At 35.6% G+C, this 25865-nt stretch overlaps 1 protein-coding gene and 1 long non-coding RNA gene across 4 annotated transcripts; one reads left to right on the top strand and one right to left on the bottom strand.

Annotated features, from left to right (window-relative positions):
- Nucleotides 1-1414: 1414 nt before the first annotated feature.
- On the bottom strand, nucleotides 1415-4427 carry LOC142638519 (uncharacterized). Its single transcript, XR_012845024.1, has 4 exons — nucleotides 4374-4427; nucleotides 3417-3583; nucleotides 2318-2357; nucleotides 1415-1963 (listed from the first exon to the last, which is right to left on the bottom strand). It is a non-coding gene; the product is annotated as an uncharacterized LOC142638519 (long non-coding RNA).
- A 15278-nt stretch (nucleotides 4428-19705) lies between these two features.
- LOC142640895 (pleckstrin homology domain-containing protein 1) lies at nucleotides 19706-25807 on the top strand. 3 transcript variants are annotated; one of them, XM_075815211.1, is made up of 4 exons: nucleotides 21686-22458; nucleotides 23267-23743; nucleotides 24114-24183; nucleotides 24290-25807. In XM_075815211.1, the coding sequence occupies exon 4, from the start codon at nucleotides 25190-25192 to the stop codon at nucleotides 25619-25621; it is 432 nt and encodes a 143-aa protein (XP_075671326.1). In that variant the 5' UTR covers nucleotides 21686-22458; nucleotides 23267-23743; nucleotides 24114-24183; nucleotides 24290-25189; the 3' UTR covers nucleotides 25622-25807. The 3 variants fall into 3 exon arrangements, 2 of the variants coding, with proteins under 2 accessions (XP_075671325.1, XP_075671326.1); XR_012845278.1 differs by lacking the exon at nucleotides 24290-25807 and having other exon boundaries at nucleotides 19706-22458; nucleotides 24114-24283; XM_075815210.1 differs by lacking the exon at nucleotides 24290-25807 and having other exon boundaries at nucleotides 21670-22458; nucleotides 24114-24283.
- The last annotated feature ends 58 nt before the right edge of the window (nucleotides 25808-25865 follow it).

Genomic DNA, 25865 nt, shown 5'->3' with positions numbered 1-25865 from the left:
CTTTTTTCCATCCATTTTTTTTTCTTGTTTCCCTCAATTTTTTAATGGGTTTTTTACTTTTTTTTTTTTTTTCATTCATCTGTTTTGGATTCTTATACCTTTTTTTTTTTTTAATGAAGGTTCCATTCATACACAATTTTTTAATAAAATTATAATCTTTTTCCCTAATAGGAGCATGAGAGTAAATTTATGCAAATTACATTTTCCATCCCTCAACTTTTCCATCTTCCAACTAAACCCAAACGAGAGAATTTAAAATATCTTCCATCTTCCCTATTTTCCACCCTCTCTCTATTTTTTATTTTCTCACTTTTCCATCCCTCCAACCAAACAGACCCTTAGTAACTAGGAGCAAAGAGCCCGTAATACGCTGTTTTTGTTTGACCAACCTGTACTATTCCCATAAGCAAACTCCCTCAAGTTGTATAGGGATTAGGTGGCTCTTAGTTCTTGAGATTTTTTATGCAAGCAATCCTTTTGATTAAAATATATGTACGTATTAAGTAGGATTTTTAAACATAAAACATTAGGCTTTATGAATTTCATACATTACCATATGTTACATCATCACATAATACTTAAAACACTTTTGATACATTGTAAGAGTGAATACATGGGAATAAGAATCATTATTACAAAGAATACAAGAGGGAGTCGAGTAATTATTACTTTCCATTTATTTAGTGATAACATTAGACTAGAAACATGATACCACAATTTGGTGCAAAAGGTGCAATGGAATGATATATAGATCAAATTTTCAAAAGCAACCCTTATTTATAAAATTATTTTTACACATTTTAAAGGTCTGGATTAATTTTTATTATATATAAAATGAATAATTTACAATTAATTACTATTCTTTGTTCAAAATTAACAATAAATCAAAATATTATAAAGATAAAGAAGCCTATCAAATGCTAGTAATATCTCGCCTTTTTTGCTATTACTCTCGTCTTTGTGCACAGATCTAATCATAATACTTGCATCCATTATTTTTTGGTCTAACCAGCAGCAACAACAGGAGAGAGAGAGAGAGAGAGAGAGAGAGAGAGAGAGAGAGAAGCCCCCCCCCCCCCCCCCAAAAAAAAACAGTTTTTGGGGGGGGGGGGGGGGAATTAGTTAAGTGGGGAGGGGGGTGTTGGAATTTTTTTCCCAAAAAAGTTATTACTAGGCTAAGGAACAGACATTAAGATAGTCATTTTTAAGAATAACTATTTATAAGAAATAGTTATTCCATATAATAATAAAAACCAAACAACGGAATAAGTATTCTTTAGAAAGAACTATTCAATTACAATGTCTATCACAATGCATCAAACATATGCCCTTAAGAGTGGTTTGTGTTAATTTTCTTACATAGGCATAATTGGCTTCACTACATAACCTAAAGAGTAACTTAAAGAGGTTTGAGTTAAATATCTTTAACTGGCACAATTGGCTTTAACACACAACCTAAAAAGTAATAGACAAGTATACATCTTAAGCAACTTCTAGTTCCCATCTACATCATACTCACCATTGTCCACTTCATCTTTCATATTAACAATTCATTTCATCATCAATTGAAACTTCAATGACACTTTTTAACTCTAGCTGAAACTCTACCATAGTCAACCTTCAACACCATCTAAAATGCTAAAAAAAGTGAGGATCATGTAACTTGTCATATTCATCATCTTCAGCTTCATCTTCATCTTCATCTTCATAGCCCATTTCCTCATCAACATCTTCATTGACATCTTCAACAGCATCTTCTTTGACATCTTCAACATAATCTTCATCACTATCGTAAAAAACTCTCCTTAAAACTCTATACCAGTAGCATTGTTCAATGCCATTTAGAAGTAGATCATACGCATTTTCGTCAACCCTTGGATCAACTACAGGTATGTAATCTAAATCTTCTCGATTTGACTCGTTTTGCAGCCAAAGCTGATTCTTAGGGTTAGCTCCATCGCATCTACAATTTATCCAATGCACATCAAAGTCAAGAATAATCGCAATTATATTGGCAATAATTAAAACCTCAAGAGTAATATAGAACCAATATTCTGAGTTTTTTTTTATTTTTTTTATTTGAGAAAGTGTAACCATTATTGTGAGATTAATAAATACTCCCTAAAACACAACGCAGAAAACATATACACAAGTACAAGAGTCAAGTATACATTTTTATGGGTAAGAAGAGAAGGGCAGGGAAAGGCAATGATATCATCATAGGGGAAACCAGTTTAAGTTGAAGTTAAGATAATGACACTTAGAATAGTGAAAGAGGGGGGGGGGGGGGGGGGACCACAAATGTTAAAAGTAATACCAGTGATTTTTGCTTTCCAAGCAAAGTCATAACTCTTATCCTGGAGCCCAAAAAAAAAAAAACAGTTAGATTTCATCATATTATGGGAGTAGAATCTTAAAAGGACTTGAGCAAGCAAAAGCATATCGAACACTTATTTCTCTTACCTTCCATGAAAAGAAATGACAACACAATTAAATGTTGACAATCTAAAAGAAGAAGCACAAATTTGAAATTTGATAGGGATGGAACAAAGATGGTCCATGAAACACAAGAACGAAATAGGAAAAGTTTCCACCTAATCTGGGTTCTTAATTTATGCCACTGTAGTACATTTTCAGTGTACTTGGGTTAGCTATTTTTTTAAATAAAATTTCTTACATTATTTCCAAAATTAAAAAAATAATAATAAAAAAACTAGTAACCAAATGCAAACATCCTTCCAATGGCATTTTCTTTTTGATAAAAACTAGTAACAAAAATGAAAAGGAAAGCATGGGGAAATGATAAAATGGTTGAGATATTAGTGCCATAGTCTGTACAAAGGGATCAAAACATTCCAAGCCATTCAAATAGAGTTTGGCTTGATTCAAAGAAAAGGTTTGTCTGTCTTCTTTTGTTTAGAAATCCCTAATTGACAGAAGATAAATAAACAAATCCAAATTCAAACAAAACAATACAGTGACCAGCAAACGCATGACGGTGCGGTCAACTAAAATTAATTAGTATCCGCCAAATGTATTCAAGGACAATATTTATTTATTTATTATTATTTTATAAATAATGAATTTTATTAATGAATTCAAGTTCAAGAGAACAATTATGAAACAGACAAACAAAAATCTCAATAAATGAATGACTCAAGTCAATCAACCACACAACAATTACCATTGCAGGAATAATCAAATTAATTTTCTAAATACTATCATCTATATTCTAAAAGGAAAGAGGCCAGTGATAAAAGAAAGGACGGAGGGGGTTGATATACTAGGCAACACATTTTTTCTTAATAGGTAAATATCAACCAAGGAATTATATCATCAAGGCCAAGAACAGCGCGATATAATATTTTTGAACAAACAATTAATATAAAAATTGTACTGGGAAATGGTGAACTCACATCATAATAGGTAAATCTCAAAACAATGTTTGTAGAAGGCTCTGGTAGAGTCAGATTATCAAAATCCCGAGCAACCTTTACTAGATCAAGCCCACTACGCTGAATATCTCCCATAAAAATTTCTTTGGAGGTCCACTCAGGATAACAGAAAATAACCTTTCTACGCACTGCAAACACAGATCAAATGTAATTATCAAATTTATTTATCCAGAAAGGATGATTAGGGTTAGGACAAATATCATTAAAGTTCAGTTGGCTCAAACTTATATCACACCATCTACGGGCCAATTTATTGAGGTTGAAGATGAATCTGATGATTGATCGGATGGTTGTTGTATGCTCAAAGACAATAGTAAAAAAAAAAAAAAGTCTGAATCTGATAGAGAGACAGCCTATGGGCTCAAAATCCTTACACATCATAGAATAACAGTGACATGGAGATATGACCAAAATAAAGAGTTGATACTCTTATTAAATCTTTCGAAACTGTTTTCATTCATGTTCATGTCGAAAACATAATTTTAAAACAAAACAATAAGACAGCTAATGAGATCTAGCTTTTTAATTTAATTTGAAAGAAGTGAAAGTAGTTTGAGGATTAGCATTAATTTTTACATGGACTTCGAAATGGCCTCTGCTGGTTCTGTGACGGACTCCGTCGCAGGTTCTGTGATCATCTCTAACTGTGAAACCTTCAAAAACCTCTAACATGAGATGGGTCTTACACAACGCGGATCGAACATCGAATTTACAAAAGCCAAGCATGGTTATTACTAACAGCAATCTCAAAAATTAATCAAATAGAACAGAACAATCACACCAACCCTTAACAGATCAAACAAAATCAGCAAGGTTTCAACGCCCTAACTCCACAAAATACGAATATTAAAACAGCGTACTTTGCTCTGAATAAATTGATTTCATACTAAAAATCTAAAAGCAACAAACCATTCTTACCTCCATTCGCCACCGTCTCTCTCTTTCTCTCTCTTTCACCGCCTCTGTTTGTCTCTCAGCAAAACAAAATTGAGGTTTGGTGATTGGGATTTAACGGCTAGTATGAGTCTTTGTTAAAAGAGAAAGGTCCCAACTACGCGAACTGGCCTAGTCTAGTTAAAGCCCATATGATCTGTCTAATTAACAAAAGATATAGCCCATCCTCTCTCACTGGGCTCAGCCTGCTGAATCATTTTCCATAAAAGAGACCCTAACTTTCTTCCTAAACAATGGCCACAAGCCCATTTAATAGTCATTTGGGATGAACCCGTTCACAACCAAAAATAAAAGAGTATCTTATAAAAAATAATAATAATAAACGAGAGTAAGAGCATGTTTGGATTGGATGAGTTTTGAGTGATATCACTCAATTTTCTGTTTCCATCATCCTAATCATGTGGGTCCCACAGATGATGGTTTGTTTGAATGAATTTTGGATGATGGTGATTCAAAAAATGAATTACAGTGATGGAAAATGGAAACAGCTGAAACTTGTTTTCAAAACTCAAAACCCATCACTCAGTGGCATGTTCGTAAATAAGTGAAGATTGTGGGCCCCAAAAGCCAGTGCATTGTCACATCCGAAACAGGCTGAGTTATTACTATTGGAGCTCCTCCGTTTCATTTCAGTTCTTCGGAAAATTTTTGCTCCCTCTTCTCACTTCCCTCTCTCAACCTCTTCTCATTTTCACTTCCCTCTTCATCCCCAGTGAGCTAGCTCCACCACCAAACCCAATAACCCCAACCTAGCAACCCCAAATCAGCCAACTCCATCAGCACAACCGACCCAATCACAACCACCCACCACCCACTGCTGCAACCACAACCAACCCACCACGGCTCAAATTAAAATAAAATAAAATAAAATAATTATCACCACCACAAACCCCCCTCAACAATGGTCATCCACAACACCCATCACAGGCCACAACCAACACATCACAAGCCACAAACCACAAACCACTCGGTGAGGTGGAGATCGGCGCTGTTTGGACTCCAAGTGGATATCGGAGTCACACGTGATGCAGAGTGCCGCCGCAGCGGCCTTGCACGTGACGGACGCCAGAGCTTGCTTTCTGTGCTTTGCTCTCTGCTTTAATTTTTTGAGCTTTGATTTTTTTTGGAGCTAATAAGAAAGGAAGAGAATGGTGAGAGAGGCACTCTGTTGAAGGGGTGAAGGGGTTTTAAAGAAGTGAAGGAAATGGCCTAGGAATGGGTACTGCGGGAAAGGAAACAGAAGGGTCTGACACTCACTCAAGCATGGGACCCACAAAAAAGGTGAAAATATTTGAGTGATGTGAAGTGAAGTGAAAATAAAAACCAAATGAGTAGTATTAGAAAATTAGGGTATTTAAGTGATGAGTGATGAGTGATGAGTGGCCATTTTTTTAAAACCAAACAAGCCCTAAGTTGCTCCTAAAATTTTTAGTCTTTCTGAGGAGTATTTCGTTTTGTTTCTTTAAATTGATTTTCGCATGGGTGTAGGTCCTACAACCATAGCAAAATCAAAAGAAAGCCACAAAATCAATTTTGGTCTAAAATGCATAGTTGGACTAGAATTTTGAAACTCCACAAGAACAACTGGTACAAATTGCATATGCCAATATTTTGGTTGAGCTAGAATAGAATGGTTTTAAAAACTAGACTGGACCAACCGGTTCAATAGGGAACCAAACCTTAATCTAGTTTGGTTGTCATAACAAACCAAAAATTAAATACAATGTAAAAAAAATAAAAATAATTGGAAACCGCCGATCTAACCATCAAAACCAAAAACTGGTGCGATTAAACCAGTTCTAGTAATTAAATAAGAATAAAGAAGAAGAAGAAGAAAAAAAAAAAAAAAAAAAGCATTGAGCCCTTGACTTGGGATTAGATGTTAAGGAAGAAGTGAAGAGCTTGTTTAGAGAGAGAGAGAGAGAGAGAGAGAGAGAGAATGTCTCTTACATCTTACCATGTGGATTGTGAAGGAAAGGAAAGAAAACTAAGAAAATAAGAAGAGAGCGAAACTTTGAAGTTTGAATTGATCTGATGGTAAAGTAACATGTGGTAAAGTAACAGGTGGATAGGGGTGTGAAGTCAACCCGCCAAAACCTACCTGACCCAACCTGCCAGGTTGGGCCAGTTTTTAGGAGTTGGTGGGTTGGGTTAGGTTATGAAATTTTTTTTAATGGTGGGTCAGGTTGGGTTCGGGTCATAACAATCATAAATCCGTTTAACCCGACCCAACCCACTTATATATTTAAAATTTAAATCATATATAATTAATAATTTTTCCCCTATTCGGCTCTCCCTATATAAAACCTTGAAAGCTCGGATTTGTGTTGAAAATACAAGAGCTATTTAGATCACAAATTAAAAATTACGGCTCGGTTGATTTTACTCTAACTTAAACTAAGTATGGAATAGAATAAATGCAAGCGAACAAACAATACAATTACTCTAAGCCATATTCTTTAAAACACAATAGTAAAAAGAAAGCTAAAAGAGTAGGGAAGAGAGATGCAAATACAAGATAACACTCCGATGTGTTATCAAAAAGGAAACCAAAGAACTCAGCGAAAACCTCTCCGCTGCCCTCCAAGCAATAAATCGATCTACTAGACAATAAGTTGGGATACATGAATAGCAAAAGACTCTCCAAGCCTAGTCTACTCAGTGCACCTAAGCCCTCCAAGCTCCTACTCTAACAAGGCTTCTTGGAACCGTGTCTTGTCTACCTTTCCAGATCCCGTAATGAGCCCGATTGCATCCGCCAAAAATTGACTTCTTCCAATGCTTCCCAGCAATACCAAAATCTTACTGGACACTCAGTATGGGTGTGGTAAGTGTTTGGGCTATCAACCTCTCAAGGATTTGGAAATGGAGAGGTAGGAGTAAAGAAAAACCACAATGGATGGTGTAAAGAATTGTGGGTATGACAATCTCACACTCTCAAGGGTTTGAGGCTAGGGTTTTCTTTCTGAAAAGCTCTCTCCTCTATATGTGGGTAATGATGGTATATATAGTGTGTATGAGAATGTAGTGGAGCAAATAGGACAAAATAGCAGAACAGACTGTTTCACGGGTATCTCGCGGGAAGGCTTTACCCGCGAGACACTCGCGAAAACTAGTTGTCACTATCTGTCATGATTTTTTGCATTCCAGTCATGTGCTGGGCACATGCCTCACTTCGCGGGATGGCTAGTTGCGAGCTACCGACGAAAAATCCTTTTATCTTCAAAAGATGTCTTTGAGTCTTCACACTCTCTCTCACACATAACCTTTACAAATAAATCTCACATAAAATACAGGGTACAAAAGATTGAAAAAAATTACAATCAAATTTGGCACGAAATTAAAGCCAACATAAAATAGTTGTAAATTACAATTTTACAATCTCCCCCTTTGGCTATTCCGTGACAAAACACCCTATAACAGATTCTAGACTTAAACGTGAGTTTAGGAACAATAGCAAAACTCATTCACACCTAATCTAGAAGCAGTGAAGCACTAGCACAAATACACATGTATCCTGAAACACTCGCATACAAACAAAACTTCCATTAAGCTCATGACAAGTTGAATACAAGGTACGTATAGGAGCAAGTATAATGCGATCAGGGTAAACAACAAGATATAAACAATGAAGCATAACTTGATCATACAAGAACAGTAATTACGAAATGACTACAATGATCATTTAACTAGTAAACGATCATCTGGACACACAATGCAATTAAGTGCAAAGCAAGAATCAATTGTATGTCCAAAACACTCAACCAATGCAAAGTACCAAAGTATTCGCATTAAGGACACAAGATCCAACAAGGGTACAAGAGGGTAGTACTCAAAAAATGCTACAAAGCAATGAGATAAACACAAAGTACTGAATATTCAACTGAATTTAAAACAAAGTACTTAAAGCTTTAAAAGAAAGCAATGTAAATAAAAGCGTTCTAGACTATGGCAAAAAAATAAACAACTAAACCACCAAAAATTAACCAATATGACTATGAAGTGCATGTGCTACACTATGGTCCACTATGCTCCCTTTCAAAATGTGCAACTCCCCCTCAAAATTTTCTCCCCCTTTTCGACCGGAATGGCCAAAGGAGTTAGGATTGCTTAGATTCTGAATCGGATCCTTGTGCCACAGCCATATCCTCAATCTGAAATGATAATGCAATGATTTGGCCTTGGATGTAAGCAAATTGATCCACAGTGTGCTGTACATGAGACTCGAGCATGCCATATATCTGTTCTACCATAGTAAGAAGTCAATCAAGAAAATCGAATCCTAGTGGTTGCGCTTGGGAAGATGGCTGTGCAGAATTCTCTAGAGCAGAAGTAAATTTGTCAATCTCATCCTCGTGTCTCTACTTTCTTCTTCAACAGCAGCCCTTGGAATTTGAGAAGTGCCGGTCTTTGATCCTTTAATGTGAGCTGTGCTTCGAGTTACTGTGTGTGCACCAATGGGGTAATCTCTATGCACAATAGTGAGACCGCTTGGAAGTTTGAGCTTTGCCTTTACAATGAGACCCATAATAAGAGAGGGGAATTGCACGACTGTTCTGGAGTTCCGCTTCTCAATGCTTTTGGTCAAGAGGTAGAAGATATGTCCACAAATATCAATCTCTTTGTGAGTGAAGAGATCGTACAAAAAGATTGTCCTTGCAGCAAACAATATCGTCAAGTTGGTGACCGGATACAAATTGTGGATCATCACATAAGCAAGAGCCCTCATTTCCGGACTGAATGGAATTGTGTTCATAGACCTCTTGGTTGGTTTACCATTTCCTCGATGGATTCCAAACGATCACTGTATTGCACGATAATCAACTGTGAAGGAGGACGAACTTCAAGAAAATCTTGGATTGAATCTCTTGTAATCACAAATTCCTTGTGTCTTACCCAGCAGTTAACATCATCTCCATCCATACTAGCATTGGAAAAGAGCTCTTTAATGATTTTTGAGTGCACATTTCCACTCGGAGTTAACAGCTTCGTCCATGTTCTCTCCTTGAATACATCGGGAATGAAAGTGTCTTCAAGGGTATCCAATTGGACAACTCTCTTCATAATTATTGTACCTCGCTTGTAGCAGTCACTGTAAGCCATATCTACCTCAACAAATTTGAAGTTGTCAGAATCCATGCGAGCACGCTTAGAGGATTTCTTGGAAGTAGCATGCTTGGTGGGAGACATTTGTAAAACAAACACAAAGCACAAAAAGAAAACAGAAACACAAAATAGACGACAAAACTTTATTAGATTCAAGTTAGTCCAAAACCAATAAGCATAAATACTTAAAATAGAAAATAATAGTATCAAAACTACATGCTTTATGATCTAAACCATGTAAACACTGTCAAAATGCAAGAATATATCCACTGTGCATGTGTGTGCACGAAGTGATGCAAGGAGTGTGCCTAGTGTGTGCCTAGGTGATGCATGGCATGACATAGAGGCACAAATTGAACAAAGTGTGTAAAACACATACCCAATGATCAAAACATGTCAAGCATGTTCAATCAAGGGTAAACCTAAACAATGGAACTCATTTGAGTCCAGAACAACACAAAAATGTCACTTGAACATTTTGTCAAACACTTAGCGTGTAATATTGTTCTACACATGTGGGCAATGCATGAGCACATGGAAATATGCATAAATACATGTTTAGAATGCCATAAGGGGCTAACACAGACACACATAAACCAAATGGGACTCAGCCCAATCAAAATATTGAAAAAATTTTGTTTAAAAATCATGAACCCAACCCTTATTTCAAAAATCCCCAAAATTTATAACCCTAAGATAATTTCTGCATAATCTAAGCCAGAAATGAAAAGAATGTTTTAGAAAACGTACCTTGAAGTTGATTTTGCAGAAAACAATCTTGAAAAGATGGGGTTTTGAGAGTAAAAAGAAATTTGGGTTGAGAGAGGTTCGAGAGAGGTAGTGCGAGGGAAATAGAGAGTGTTTTAAAAACTCAGTCACATCAGCCCTATATAACTGAAAACACACGCTTTTCGCGAGTTAGGCAGTCGTGAAATTATTCGCGAAAAACACCACTGAAGCATAAACACTTTCGCGGGAAGCTTTTAGTCGCGATACAGTCGCGAAAGTCTCTGTCTGAAATATGTGTTTTCCAGTTTTTGTCTAAAAATCTTTTAGCAGGAAGAGCTTGGTCGCGAAATAGTCACAAGACAGTCGCGATACTCTCTGTAAGGAAATGAGATTTTTAGATTTCCCTTAAACTCTTTTTGCGGGAAGGTCTTAGTTGCGAGCTTCTCGCGAAAATGCCTCTGAACCAGTTTTTGATGAATAACACAAAAATGTATTTTTGAACAAAAACTTAAAGCACGAAAGAACAAAAACACTTTCAAAAACGTATAGAATACTCAAAAATCTTTTTGGGTTTGATCGACAAACAATTATGTATACATATCACATTTGATCATGTACAATCACACAAATGAAATAAGCATTCATTGAACAAAGTCTTGTGTGTTGTATGTGAGTATCAAATGTGGAATAGGCCTTAGTCTAGAATGAAGTTTCAATGATCAATTCAATCAAGTCATACACAACTAGTACTAAGTCAAGTGGACTATCTCAATTGTAGAAATGAACATATATGATCTCCCACAAAAAAAATGATTACATAACTTTGAAGCTTTTCATTTGACTTCTTTACAAAACATAACATTTGATCATTTTTGAACAAATACATCTCAGTTTGAGATCGATGCCTGAGCTTTTTGATATTTTAACTTTGTGAGTGAGCCTTTGGCTTTTTGAGGCACCATACATTTTGATACAAGTCACTTTCTCTTTTTCCTAGTCAAATACTAGTATGTGTAACAGCTTTTGCAGCTCAATATCTCTTTTTGAAATTTAACATTTGATGAGCTATTTAGCAAAAACATAAAAGCATGGAAAAAAATATAGGCACAAATCTATGCAAGTATCAAAACCAACAAGACTATTGACTAATCATTCATGACAAGCTTAAAGATCGATTTACAACAATCACACAAAGATTTCAAGACTTTTCCCACAAAAATAGATGTGCATACAAAATAAGCTAAGCTCGTAAATGCACTATACTATTAGTACGAAGGTATTAGGCCCAACTCACATATGATATACACAACACAAGTAATCAAACTTTTTGGAGATTTTTCAATTTTTATGAGTTTTTGAATTTTTCAACACACTAAAAAACATAACATGGAAAGTAAGATCAACAAAAACAAAAACAAAATGCAGCTAGCAAAAGAAACATGCTATGAATCGGAAGCAATGACACAAGGAGATTTTACATGACACGATGCATGAACCTATGACCCTAGACATCGAAAGTATTAAAACATGGGCATAGGAAACAATCATGCATGGGTACCCTTCTTCACCCGCACTTTTCGAGTGTTTTTACTGAGAGCCTTGGATGGAGGTGCAGGACCAACATAGCTTTCCAACCTCGGAGTGAAGCTAGCAAGGCATAGAGAGATGTTCTTCAGCATTTCCATGACGTCTCCAATGAGATGTCCTTTATTTTCTCCCTTAGATTATGTTCCCTTTGGTCTATTATTTGAACTTTCTTGACCACACATGGAATCAGCTTTCTTGAGTGCATGAAGCATGAAACAGTTGGGTCTTGTGTGCCCTTGAACGCCACAATGATGACACACATGCTTCACTTGAGGCCCCATCTGATTTTTGGGTAATGACTTCCTTTTATCTTTTGGTTTTACAGCAATGGTTCTCTTCTCAACAACAGGGGTCTCAGTCTCAGCCGTCACTTCTTTAAGTTTCTCAACACTCTTGGTTGATACGAACCTCACTTCCTTCTTAGGTTCGCTGCTGGAGCTTCCTTCTCCGGTATAACCCAAACCGGTCTTGTCATGTGAGGATTTTTGTGAGGACAACACACTGTCAAGTTTCTTGGTGGAGATATGCTTAACCTTGATATTAGCTTGGATTATTTCAAGCTCTAGAAACTTGATCTTAGAGTAAGCTTCAACCAGCTCTCCCTTGAGTCCTTCTGCTTCACATTTTGCCTATTTAAGTTGCACAAAAGTACACTTATGCTCTTCTTCAATCTTCTTCATCTTTCTCACAGCATGGTTCGCAACCTTGGCATATTTTCTACAGTCTTCTAGCAAAGAATCATATGCTTCTTGAAGGTTGTTCTCACCTTCATTTTGGCATACATCTTCATCTTTCGATTCTTCAACTTCCTCACCCTAGGAATGCTCACCAAGTTCATTTACCAAATTGTTCAAATCATCATTAGATTCAACGGAGGTAATTGTCATGAAGGCCCTATAGTTCCAGTCACTGTCATACTCTTCTTCCGTGCCTGAATTTGAGCTTTCAGAATAGCTAAGAGTAATGGTAAACACCTTACCCTTCCCTCTCAAGTAGTAGGGACATTCTTTCTTGATGTGTCCATGGTCGTTGCATTCAAAGCACACAACTCCTTGGGGGGATTGAGAGTCCTTCCCATCTCTCTTCTTGAACTCATTCCTATCACATTTGGATGATGAAAACTTTCCTTTGCTGAAAGACTTCCCACTATTCTTCATCTTCATAAATTTTCGGAAGTTCTTTGCAAGGAATGCTACTTTTTTCTCCACATCATCTTCTTCGGAAGAGTCGTCCATTCTCTCATTGATGGTTTTAAGTGCAAGTGATTTGCTTGGCTTGTGAGAAGGTAGTCCAAGTTCATATGTTTAGAGAGATCCAATTAGCTCTTGAATCTTAATCTCATCCAAATCTTTGCTTTTTTCTATAGCAGTAACCTTCACACGGTAGCTCTCTGGTAAGGACCTCAAGATCTTTCTCACCACCTTAGCATCCTCAATCTTTTCACCGAGATTGAGCTTGGCAATCATGATTTCGTTGTGCTTCCCATAGAATGAATCAAATGACTCATCGTCACTCATCTTAAGCTCTTCAAATCGAGTGGTAAGCATTTGGAGTTTTGTGTCGTTGACTTTCTTGGTACCTTCGTAGGTAGTCTCAAGAATCGTCCAAGTTTCATTGGCGGTCTTCACATGTGATATCCTATGAAATTTATCAATAAACACCACAAAAGATAGCATTAATTGCTTTGCTATTAGCATTTGTCAAAGCAAGTGCTGCCTTGTCCCATTTGGACTTGGCTGTTGCGGGTCTAACATACTCATTCTCAACATAATCCCATACGGACTCATCTATAGAACAAAGAAATGCCCTCATACGGACTTTCCAAAAAGCGTATTTGCTCCCATCAAAGTATGGTGTAGCATTGAGAGATTGTGACCAATCCATCACAAAAAAGGTCTTGGATCGCACTTAGTTAATGAAATCACAACAAGTGCACCCACTCTGATACCAATTGAAAGCTCGGATTTGTGTTGAAAACACAAGAACTGTTTAGACCCCAAATTAAAAATTACGGCTCAGTTGATTTTACTCTAACTTATACTAAGTGCGGAATAGAGTAAATGCGAGCGAACAAAAAATACAACTACTTTATGCCATATTCTTTTATTTTTCTTTCACATTAAACGTATAAATAAGAGATAAAACAAATAGTTTTTTTTTTCCTCTGAAAAATTTTGCTTCATGGTCGAGCAATGCTACGTACACACTAGCACTGGTTTTGCTGCTTGTGCTATTTAATCACTCAATTGTATAATAAAACCTTTGTACTTCTCCTATTTCTTGAATTTGGAAAATTAAGTCGAGTCCTTGGGAGGGAGAGACAAGTTAAACTACACACAATAAACTAGATTATATTGTTCTATGCTTTAAGTAGATGAGTCATAGTAAAACCCAAATACAAATACAAAAACTAAATTATTAATCTTTCTCTTGTCAAACAATAAGAGGAATAGATTTCAAATTTAAAAAATAATTAATCTATATATATAGGGAAATGTTAACCAATGTCCTAAGGGCATTGATTTAGGAATTATTTTTAAAAACATTTTATTAGAAGAATGATAAAACAATAAATATTGTTAACAGTTTTTTCCATTTTCTGGTGTCAAAACTTTCTTATTATGGTTTATTAACAATTGCCTTCAAGACATCCGTTAACATGCATGACCCATATATATATTTCCATTGTTCTGTTTTTCTTTTTGTTTTCATCCTTTCTTGTTCTTTATTGGATGAAATTTTTTTAAAAAAAATTGCCTTCTATGGTTTCAACAATAGACCTCCTTCCAAATTAATGTTTCATATAAAGAACTCTATCTAATGACTTGTTGATTCTCTCCAAGTAATTTAATTGGATCTAGCGGTTTTGGGTTTGTATATAAATGAGCTCTTGATCAGGAAGAAATACTAGTTGCTATAAAGGTCCTTAACCTTCAACACAAGGGAGTGATAGGAAACCCTATATAGATAATAATTGTTGCAATATTGAATTTAGTTAGTTAGTTACAATTCTAAGATGTTAATCACATTTAACACATGTTGGAATTATTAATGCACATTGGGAATAATAGAACCATTAGGATAATGCCATGTGGGTCAATAGAATAGTTTTATGGTTCTATAAATACCTACTTGTAATCACATTTCCATCATTGAAGAATAAACCAACTTATTGCTTAGTGCATTTCCTCTCTCTCTCTCTCTCTCTCTCTCTCTCTCTCTCTCTCTCTCTCTCTCTCTCTCTCTCTCTCTCAATATTTCTCTATGAAAATAGACTACCTCGAATTAAGTCAATTTTCATGCTACAATTTCCATCAATTCCCCTATAATTCCTATCCATCCCCATTAGGCACCACCAGGTTTCTCACAGGAAGCTTCCAAAAGTTTCGTGGCTAAATGCAATGCATTACGAAATATCCGACATTAGAATCTTGTTAAAATATTAACATGTTGCTCTAGCATGGATCATAGTGGGAATCAATTCAAAGCTCTAGTCTTTGATATCATGACAAATGGGAGCTTAGATATTTGGCTGCATCTGAGGATAGATAACAAAAAACAATCAAGGAACTTAAGCCTTCTTCAAAGACTAAATGTTGCAATTGATGTGGCTTTTGTAATAGATTATCTTCACAACCATTCTGTACAACCAATTATTCATTGTGATTTAAATCCGAGCAATATTCTTCTTGATAATGATATGATTGCTTAAATAAGTGATTTTGGCTCAGCAAAAATCCTCTCAACTACTAATGATTCTTCTCATGAAGCAAACTAGTACATTTGGGATAAAAGGATTTACTAACTATGCTGCTCTACATAATGTCTTTCCAATTCTTTCTGAATCCTAATGTTGAAATAATTGTATGAAACATATTGATTTTTAAAAAAAAAAAATTGCAGTTACCTTACTATCAACACAAAATTCTCTCTCTCTCACATGCAACATGGAAACACGAATACACACACTCAATTGATGTTGTTAAAAAAATAATAATAAATAAATAAATAAAAAAACTCAAAGTAAGAAAACCTTTAAACATGATTTAAGCATCAATTAAATTAGTTGACAGATATTACTGACTATCTATTCACTTACTTTGTTTTTTTAAGCATTTATTTCCTCAACACTATATCTTTGTGATTATAGCTTCCCAATCGGCTACATCAATTATGGTGTAGTTGCTCTCAAAACATGTTGTGTATTTTATTCATGTTCGGTGTCCTATTCTAAACAAGTTGTCAACAAGCAAAAATTTCAAGTAATGGATAATAATATAGGACACATGATTTTGTTTTGAACATGGGTGGACCGTGGATCCAAGCCATTTAGGAAGGCCAGTATCTAATGTGTCCAATATGATTATATGACCATACCATGTAAAAACTAATTTGATTAGATTCTACTAATCCTAGCCATTGACCATATTTTTCCTTTACTACTACATCTAAACCATTAATATTACCTCCTTCCACTAGACCCCAAAAGTTTTATTCTAATGGACGTATTACCATTTTTTTTAACTTAGAAATTTTTACAATCATGGTATCTAATGTTTTTCCTTAGGTTCAATTTTTACCTTTTTTTTTCTAATGAATAAAATGAATTTGCACTCTCCTTAAATCCCAAATCTCATTATAAACAAGAACTTCAAAATCTCCTTGCATAACATAATGTGTAGAGTATGGCATGTGCGGTGAGGCTTCAATAGAGGGGGACATATATATAGCTACAGGATATTTTTAATGGAGATGTTCTTGGGTTAGAGACCCAATGGCTAAATATTTAAAGATGGTTTCAATCTCCATAATTTTGATATGCTGGCACTACCAGAAAGGTTTGTTCAAATTGTAGACCCAATCCTTCTACCATGAGAAGTTGAAGAAACAACAACATCAATTGTGGCCAGAGAAGGTAAGAAAATGAAATTCAAGAAAATAAAGAGACTCATGATATTGTGAACCTGTGCCAAACTGATGCCAATGTGCATAAGTGCTGAGTCTCGATCCTTGGAATTGGACTTGCATGTTCAATGGAGTCGGCAGAAGAAAGAATGAATATGGAGGAAGTTACCAAAGAAATACATTTGATAAAATAGGCTTTTCTTGGTCCCAGGATCCACAGAGGTGGACTTATCTAGTATATCCAAGTTGAGGCAATGCTGTATTTCAAATTTTGAATTTGCTTAAGTAGAATATCGCATGAAAATTATCTCGCAAAATAATTACTAGTCAATATGTTTATATATATACATATGTGTGTGTCTGTTTTCTTTCCTTGTTTCAATTAATTTCACGTAAACACAAGTGTAGATTTTTTTTTTAAGAAAAATCTTTTTTATTTTTTAGATAATCATGATTTTTGAATTGATTTAGTTGTTCTCACTAAATTTTTTGCCTATTTAGACCAAGAACTCTACTGGATAAGGTACTTTAATTTTCTTTAATGGCCCCATGCAAAACGTATTCTTGTGTCTGGTATCATAATATTTATTTATAATCATAGAACATAACTAATTTTTTTACTTAAATTCTAGGTGCAATAAACTACTTGAAGAGATCAATGGAATCTACTTGAGCAACATTTGATTTCATCATATATTTATCACAAAAGTCAAGGAGGATATTGTCATTTCCACCAAATATTATTGGTTAGGTGGTCTCTTTTTTGTTTTGTTTTGTTTTGGGTTTTGATAATGTTTAGAATCCAAGGGCCCAGGGGAAATAGACCTCTCATCGTAATGATAGTTTAAAAGAGCAAAGATTTGATTTTATGCCAAATTCACTCAGGATTTTAAGACCCAAAACAAAATTCTCATTTTTGCAATGGCATCCAATCACTTAAAATTATAAAAATCTAACCAAACTCTATAATAATTCACAAAACCATAAAACGATTGAAATACCCTGAAAGCTCTATTTTGACCAAAATACCCAAAACCTCAAAAATGATATAAAAAAAAAAATACTACTAAAACATTTTAAAAAAATAAAATTACAAAAAAATCACTTGACATTTGGGGAAATAAAACTCCATCCTAAACCTTAAAGGCCCGTTTGGTTGAGGTGATTATTGGAGGATGAAGACGGTGAAAAGTGGAGAGAAAATGGGAGTAGAGGGTATTTGGTTGGGGGGAAAAATAGGGGACCCAAGGAGTTTTCTCCTGGGCCCACCATTTTGGGTGATTTTGGAATCTCTCCATTTACAGAGAAAATATGGGGAAAGAGGGGCTTATGAAAAATTACTCATCTACCCCTATTTCCTCCCACACGTTGTTGTTATAGTTTTTGTAAGTGCACAATTGTACCTGGACCCAAAGACAATTACGGACTCAGGCCCAATGAGCCTTAAATAATAAAATTTGTAGAGTGTGGGCTTGAAATCTAGGTTAGAGGTAATGAGAACTTGATAACAGGCTAAGAGTTACAAACACTTGTAAATAACAAATGATAATTGCAAATAGACCTCCTCGGACGTAAGCCGAGGGCTACTTCTGTATTATTTCTCTTTCTTTCTTAAAAGTTACAATTCTCAATTTCTTTCTTAGTTACCGACCTCCCCTTTTCTCTGGCGTTCATCCCTCTTAAATACTTCTTTTTCCGATGCTTTATCCACGTGTTACTCCAACCCCCTCCCCCCTAGATATTTCTTTTCTTAGTGCCTTTAAATAGTGACCAGAAGTTTCAGTTCTACTATTCAGATTCACTTCCCCATTAATGCGGCCAGGAAGGTAGGTGCAAAGTCTTTAATGTGGAGGTGGCAGCCTTTTCTTTTGGTATTTTTCTAACACCGGTGTACCTCGAAGGTTCAGGATTTCCCCCTTTAACCATTAGTCTTTCCAGAGTTGTGCCTTGACCTTCATAATGAAGCTCTGAGTTCTCTTGGATCTGTCCGAGGAGAAGCTCGCCCTCGGCTGTATCCTCGAACCCTCGGCGTATGGCCCAATTCGTAGAGTTAACAAATTCTTAATTCTGAGCAAGTCGGCCCTCCATGCTACAATCCAAAGGCCCATATGCCCACTTGGGTCTTTTTACTCCCCACAGTTTTTTTTTTTACAACAATTTTTTAAAAATTATTAATTTTTTTAATGCAATAAATAAGAGTATGTAAGTAAATTTATTTAAACGATATTTTCTATCATTTCATTTTTCTTCTCAATCATACAAAAAACTTTTTCATCCTTAACTAAACACACATAAGAGAAAATCAAATCTCTTCTATTCCCCGCTTTCCCAGCTCTCAATCAAACAAAGCCTAAGGAAAATGACACTCTTCTCTCTGCCACTAAAATTTCAAATTGAGGAAAAGTTGGAGAGGTAAAGAAAGAAGGAAAGGCATGGGAATGGGGGAAAGAGTGGTAGATTCATTTGCCAATAAGAATAAAATATTGAAAGAATTAAGAAAAGAAATTAGATTCAAATGGGAAAGGAGGAGAGTGGCAGAAAATTTGCCCCCACTAAAAATTAAGAATGATGAAACTTAAAAGTAAACAAAGAAAGGTATGAGAACGGGGGAGAAATGGTGGAAAAACCATTTAATATTTGATTTTTATATTTCATCAAATTATATGGCAGTGTTCATTTGCCAATAAGAATAAAACATTGAAAGAATTAAGAAAAGAAAATAGATTCAAATGGGAAAGGAGGAGAGTGGCAGAAAATCTGCCCCCCACTAAAAATTAAGAATGATGAAACTTTTAAAAAGTAAACAAAGAAAGGTATGGGAACGGGGGAGAAATGGTGGAAAAAGAATGTCATGTTATTATGATTTGTGGGGTATACAGAATTTTTATTAGTACGAGACTATAAGCTAACGTATTTTTGTGGAGTACGATTTCAATATAAGTGCATATTCCGCCCTTGACCCCAACGGATTCATCAGCCTCCATTTCACATAGTCACCAGCTTCCTTCTCCTCCAAACCAAATGACGCTTCAGCAAACCAATTTGTGTGCATCATCTAGTTCTATAAACCTTCATGTGATTCTTCTCTTTTCCACATGCCTACTCTGCTTGATGACCACCATTACAGCCACTGCTCCAACAAACAAGACTGATCATTTGGCTTTGCTCAAATTCAAAGAATCTGTACCTCAGGATCCCTTTAACATATTGAGCTCATGGAATGATTCTATGAACTTCTGCAACTGGCATGGAATCACATGCGGCCGTCGGCACCAAAGAGTCACGGCATTGAACCTAGAGGGCTGTAAGTTACGTGGATCCATATCATCTTATATTGGAAACCTCACCTTTCTTCGGTTCATCAAGCTCCAAAACAATAGCTTCTATGGCGAAATTCCTCAAGAAGTCGGTCATTTGTTACGACTACAAAACCTCTCTCTTAACAATAACACGTTGGAAGGGGAAATTCCGTCCAGCTTATCCAACTGCTCCAATCTCAGACTCATAAATCTCAATGGGAATAAGCTTAATGGGAAGATTCCAGCTGACCTAGGCTCTTTGATGAAGCTTGAAGGCCTTTCTCTTTCTATAAACAATCTAACAGGAGGTATTCCACCATCTTTTGGAAATTTTTCATCACTCAAATATTTCGGTGCAGCGTACAATAATTTGGTGGGAAATATTCCAAATGTCGTAGGCCAATTAAAAGGCTTAAGACGAGTCGCGATTGGGAATAATAAATTGTCAGGTACAATCCCTTCCTCTCTTTACAATGTGTCATCTCTCCAATGTTTGTCAATTGCGAACAACCAACTTAATGGTACACTTCCACCTAACATAGGCCTCAATCTTCCTAATCTCCAACTTCTTCTAGTTGCTGTTAATGATTTCTTTGGGCCAATCCCTGCTTCATTATGCAACGCAACTCAGCTTCAACGCATTGATTTAGGTGATAACAATTTTATAGGATCAATTCCAACTAATTTGGGAAATCTGTTGGATCTTTACATGCTACGGTTTCGTAATAATTCCCTAGGAAGGGACTTCAATTTCTTAACATCTTTAACAAACTGTAGCAGACTTCAATCATTGGATTTAGATACAAACCAATTCGAAGGTGTTTTGCCCAATTCAATATCCAACTTGTCCACCCAACTCACTGGATTATATCTTGGATACAACGAAATATCTGGAACTCTTCCTGCATCATTAGAAAATCTTGTCAACTTAATTGTCTTGACCTTATATAAGAATCACTTCACGGGCATCATTCCTGCTACTTTCGGGAAGTTTCAAAAGATGCAAATATTGGGTTTAAGTAGAAACAAACTGTCAGGAGAAATACCAGCCTCCATAGGCAACCTTACTCAATTGTTCGAACTTGAATTAGATGAAAACAAATTCGAAGGAACCATACCTCCAACAATTGTAAACTGTCAAAATCTGCAGATCTTATACATTTCACAGAATAACCTAAATGGATCCATACCCCAACAGCTTATTGGTCCTTCTTCCCTTCCAATAATATTCCTCGATTTGTCATACAACTCTTTTACGGGCAAATTACCATTCGAAGTAGGTAATCTGAAAAATGTTAACGGACTGGATGTCTCTAACAATAATTTATCTGGTGAAATTCCTACATCTATAGGAAATTGCTTGGTCTTGGAACAACTTTACTTGCAAGGGAATTCTTTTGAAGGATCACTACCATCATCAATTGCTTCTTTGAAAGGCCTCCAATATCTAGATGTTTCACAAAATAACCTATCAGGATCCATTCCAAAGGGTATAGAGAAGCTTCCTTTTCTCAATTATTTGAATATTTCGTTTAATAATTTTGAGGGTGAGGTACCAACTGAAGGGGTTTTCAAAAACACAAGTGTCATATCATTGATTGGAAACACTAAACTTTGTGGTGGTATATCAAAATTATAGTTGCCAAAATGCCCTTTAAGCTTCATAAAACCACGAAAATCCACTGGCTTCAAACTAGCAATTGTAGTTGGTTCCATTGCTATATTTTTCTTTTTGTTTTCATCCTTTCTTGCTCTTTATTGGATGAAAAAATCAAAGAAGAAATCGCCTTCTATGGTTTCAACAATAAGCCTCCTTCCAAATGTTTCATACAAAGAACTTCATCAAGCAACTGGTGGGTTCTCTCCAAGTAATTTAATTGGATATGGCAGTTTTGGTGCTGTTTATAAAGGAGCTCTTGGTCAGGAAGAAAGAAAAAGACCAGTTGCTATAAAGGTCCTTAACCTTCAACACAAAAGAGCTTCCAAAAGTTTCATGGCTGAATGCAATGCATTACGAAACATTCGACATCGGAATCTTGTTAAGATATTAACATGTTGCTCTAGCATGGATTACAGTGGGAATCAATTCAAAGCTCTAGTCTATGAATTCATGACAAATGGGAGCTTAGATATTTGGCTACATCCCGAGAGAGACAATGAAAATCAATCAAGTAATTTAAGCCTTCTTCAAAGACTAAATATTGCAATTGATGTGGCTTCTGCAATAGATTATCTTCATAATCATTCTGCACAACCAATCATTCATTGTGATTTAAAGCCAAGTAATATTCTTCTTGATGATGATATGGTTGCTCATGTAAGCGATTTTGGCTTAGCAAGACTCCTCCCAACCACTGATGATTCTTCTCAAAAGCAATCTAGTACAATTGGGATAAAGGGATCTATTGGCTATGCTGCTCCAGGTAATGCCTTTCCAATTGTGTATAAATTATAAAATATCTTAAATTAATTGTTTGAAAAATATTAATTTTTTATTGTTACTTTTGCAATTACCTTACTATCAACACAAGATTCTCTCTCTCAAATGCAACATGGAAACACGAATGCACACACTGAATTTATTTTTTAAATAAACTCAAAGTATGAAGAGCTTTAAACACAATTTAAATTGGTTGACAAATGTCATTGACTATCCATTCACTTTGTTTTTTTAAGCATTTATTTCCTCAACACTACCTCGTTGTGATAATAGCTCGCCAACCGACTATATCAAATATGGTGTAGTTGCCCTCAAAACAGATTAGTGCTAATGTGCCCTCAACACTACCTCGTTGTTTTTTTAAGCATTTTTTTGAACATATATGGGTGGACCGTGGAGCCAAGGGCCCTAGGTATTTAGGAAGGCCAGTATCTAATGTGTCCAATATGATTGTATGACCATACCATTTAAAAATTAACTTGATTAGATTATCCTAATCCTAACCATTAACCATATTTCCTTTACTACTAACTACTACATCTAGACCATTAATATTACCTCCTTCTGCTAGACCCCAAAAGTTTTATTCTGATGGACATATTACCATTTTCTTAACTTGAAATTTTGTAATCATGGTATCTATCATCATGTTTGTCCTTAGGTTCAATTTGTTTCTACCTTCATTTTTTTTTTTTTTTTTTTATGACTCAAATGAATTTGCACTCTCCTTGAATCCCAAATCTCATTATAAACAAGAACGGCAAAATCTCCTTACATAACATAATGTGTAGAGTATGGCATGGGCGGTGAGGCTTCAACAGAGGGGGACATGTATAGCTACGGGATATTTCTACTAGAGATGTTCTTGAGGAAGAGACCCACTGACGAAATGTTTGAAGATGGTCTCAATCTCCATAATTTTGCTAAAATGTCATTGCCAGAAAGGCTTGTTCAGATTGTAGACCCAATCCTTCTACCAAGAGAAGTTGAAGAAACGCAAACATCAACATTGGCTAGAGAATATAACAACAAAAGTGAAATTCAAACAGATGAAGACACTCTTGATATTGTGAACCTCTGCCAAATTGATGCCAACGTGCATAAGTGCTTAGTCTCGGTCCTCGAAATTGGACTTGCCTGTTCAATGGAGTCGCCAAAAGAAAGAATGAATATGGAGGAAGTTACCAGAGAAATGCATTTGATTAAAAATGCTTTTCTTGGTTCCAGGATCCGCAGAGGTGGACTTATCTAGTAGAATCCAAGTTGAGGTAATGCTATATTTCAATTTTGAATTTGCTTAAGTAGAATATGGCATGACAATTATCTCGTAAAATAGTTACAACTTACAAGCCATTATGTGTTTTTTTTAGATATATGTTTTCTTTCCTTGTTCCAATTAATTTTCCATAAACACAAGCGTAGATTTTTTTTATAAAAGAAAAATCTTTTTTGTTTGATAATCATGATTGTTTAATTGATTTCGCTGTTCTCACTGAAATTTTTGACTATTTAATAATGGATAAGGGTACTTTAATTTTCATTTATTTTTTAATGACATACAAAACGTGTTATTGTTTTTGGTATCATGATATTTATTTACAATCATAGAACAAAACTAATTTTTTACTTAAATTCTAGGTGCAATAAGCTACTTGAAGAGATCAGTGGAATCCACTTGTTACCCTTGTTGAGCAAAGATTTGGCATTTGTATGTGGCGTTCTTGTTTAATCTCCTTTGTTTGAAGGATCAATGTATGACTTCTTTGGTTCTTATTTCTTAACATAAGTTTTTTTTTTTTTTTTTTTTTTTGGAGGGGTCCCTTATCGGGAATCATAATTTCCCTTAAACTTTATGAGAAGAATAAAATATACTATTAAATCTCTTATTTGCCCTTAAATTACTTAAAGGGTAAAGAATTTGAATTGCGTTTCAACAAAAACAACAAAATTTGTTGGGTAAATTAAATCATATAAATTGGAAAAGTAAAGGGAAAAATGAAGATTTCATCAATAAGCTAACAGAAAAATTATGAACATTTTTGCTGAACCCAATATATGTTAGTCTACAAAAATACAATAACTTGAGCAACATTGGATTTCATAATATATTTTACGTTTATCACAAAACTCAAGGAGGATATTGTCATTTCCACAAAATATTATTGGTTATTGTAGTTTCTTTATTGCCAAGGAAGTTCATGTAATTTCTGTTCTTTTTTCTTTCTTTTTTTTTTTATGAGATTCCATTCTTTTTTCTAAGTAAAAAGGTTAATAAAGAGAATCATGTTTTCTAAGTTTGGAATAAGAGAATGACTCTCAACTTATAATCATCACTATGTATTTTTAGTCAAGTAATCTATTTAATAAGTTATGCAACTTGTTAAAAAAATTGCAAGTAAATAGTTTTATAAGTTATCATTAAGAAGTAAAAAAAGTAGATTCCTTTAAACCGATTTGGAGGAAAACTTTACCTTCTCATTTCTTATGTGTCAGTCCTATTTTACTTAGCACCGAAAAAAAAGGAAAAAAGAAATCCAAGATCCATTAGTCTATGAAAATATCATGAAATCATTGGGTTAGTTCATAAATACACAAAATTTAACTGCCACGTTTACAAATTCCCCCCACAAAAGAAAAAAAAAATCCAAATATTATTTAAGTTTCACTCTCACCACCGACCACTCAACGCTCCTCCAAAAAAGAAAGAAGTTCGGATGGCGAGCCTGTGGCGGGCCGCGACGGGACAGGCGGAGCAGCCCAACAACTACGACGGCGTGGAGTACTGGGCCAACCCGGAGCGCACCGGGTGGCTAACCAAGCAAGGCGAGTACATCAAAACCTGGCGTCGCCGCTGGTTCGTGTTGAAGCAAGGCAAGCTGTTCTGGTTCAAAGACTCAACCGTCACCCGCGTCTCTAAGCCACGTGGCGTCATCCCCGTGGCCACTTGCCTCACAGTCAAGGGCGCCGAAGACATCCTCAACAGACAGTACGCTTTCGAACTCTCCACCCGATCCGATACCATGTACTTCATCGCCGATTCCGAGAAGGAAAAGGAGGATTGGATCAATTCCATCGGACGGTCCATAGTGCAGCACTCTAGATCAGTCACCGACTCCGAGATCGTCGATTACGATAGCAAGCGATGATGATGATAATAATTGGTGAGCTCGGTTTCTTTGTATTTTTAATTTTCGGATATTTTGTTTGTATATCTATGCGGATCGTTTCGTTCTGTGGCTCTTTGTAATTGTAATTGTAAGAATACTTTCTCCGTCTCTCTCTGTTTGGTAATGAATCAATGATCACTTCTCAGATCTTGAATTTACAGTAAATCTCTCATTCAAACTCCTTGATTTTTGCTGAATTCAACGTGTTGCTTTCTAAATAGGG

This window comes from Castanea sativa, chromosome 6 (assembly GCF_040712315.1).
Source record: "Castanea sativa cultivar Marrone di Chiusa Pesio chromosome 6, ASM4071231v1".
Classification (NCBI taxonomy): Eukaryota; Viridiplantae; Streptophyta; class Magnoliopsida; order Fagales; family Fagaceae; genus Castanea; species Castanea sativa.
The sequence above is the reverse complement of the archived record's forward strand: the minus strand, read 5'-3'. Positions and strand labels throughout refer to the sequence as shown.

What these genes read in the sequence shown, in the direction of transcription:
- LOC142640895 (XM_075815210.1), top strand. Translation starts at nt 21,798, where the DNA reads ATGAAAAAATCAAAGAAGAAATCGCCTTCTATGGTTTCAACAATAAGC. An exon ending in TATTGGCTATGCTGCTCCAG is followed by an intron (nt 22,459 to 23,266) that starts GTAATGCCTTTC and finishes CATAATGTGTAG; the next exon opens with AGTATGGCATGGGCGGTGAG.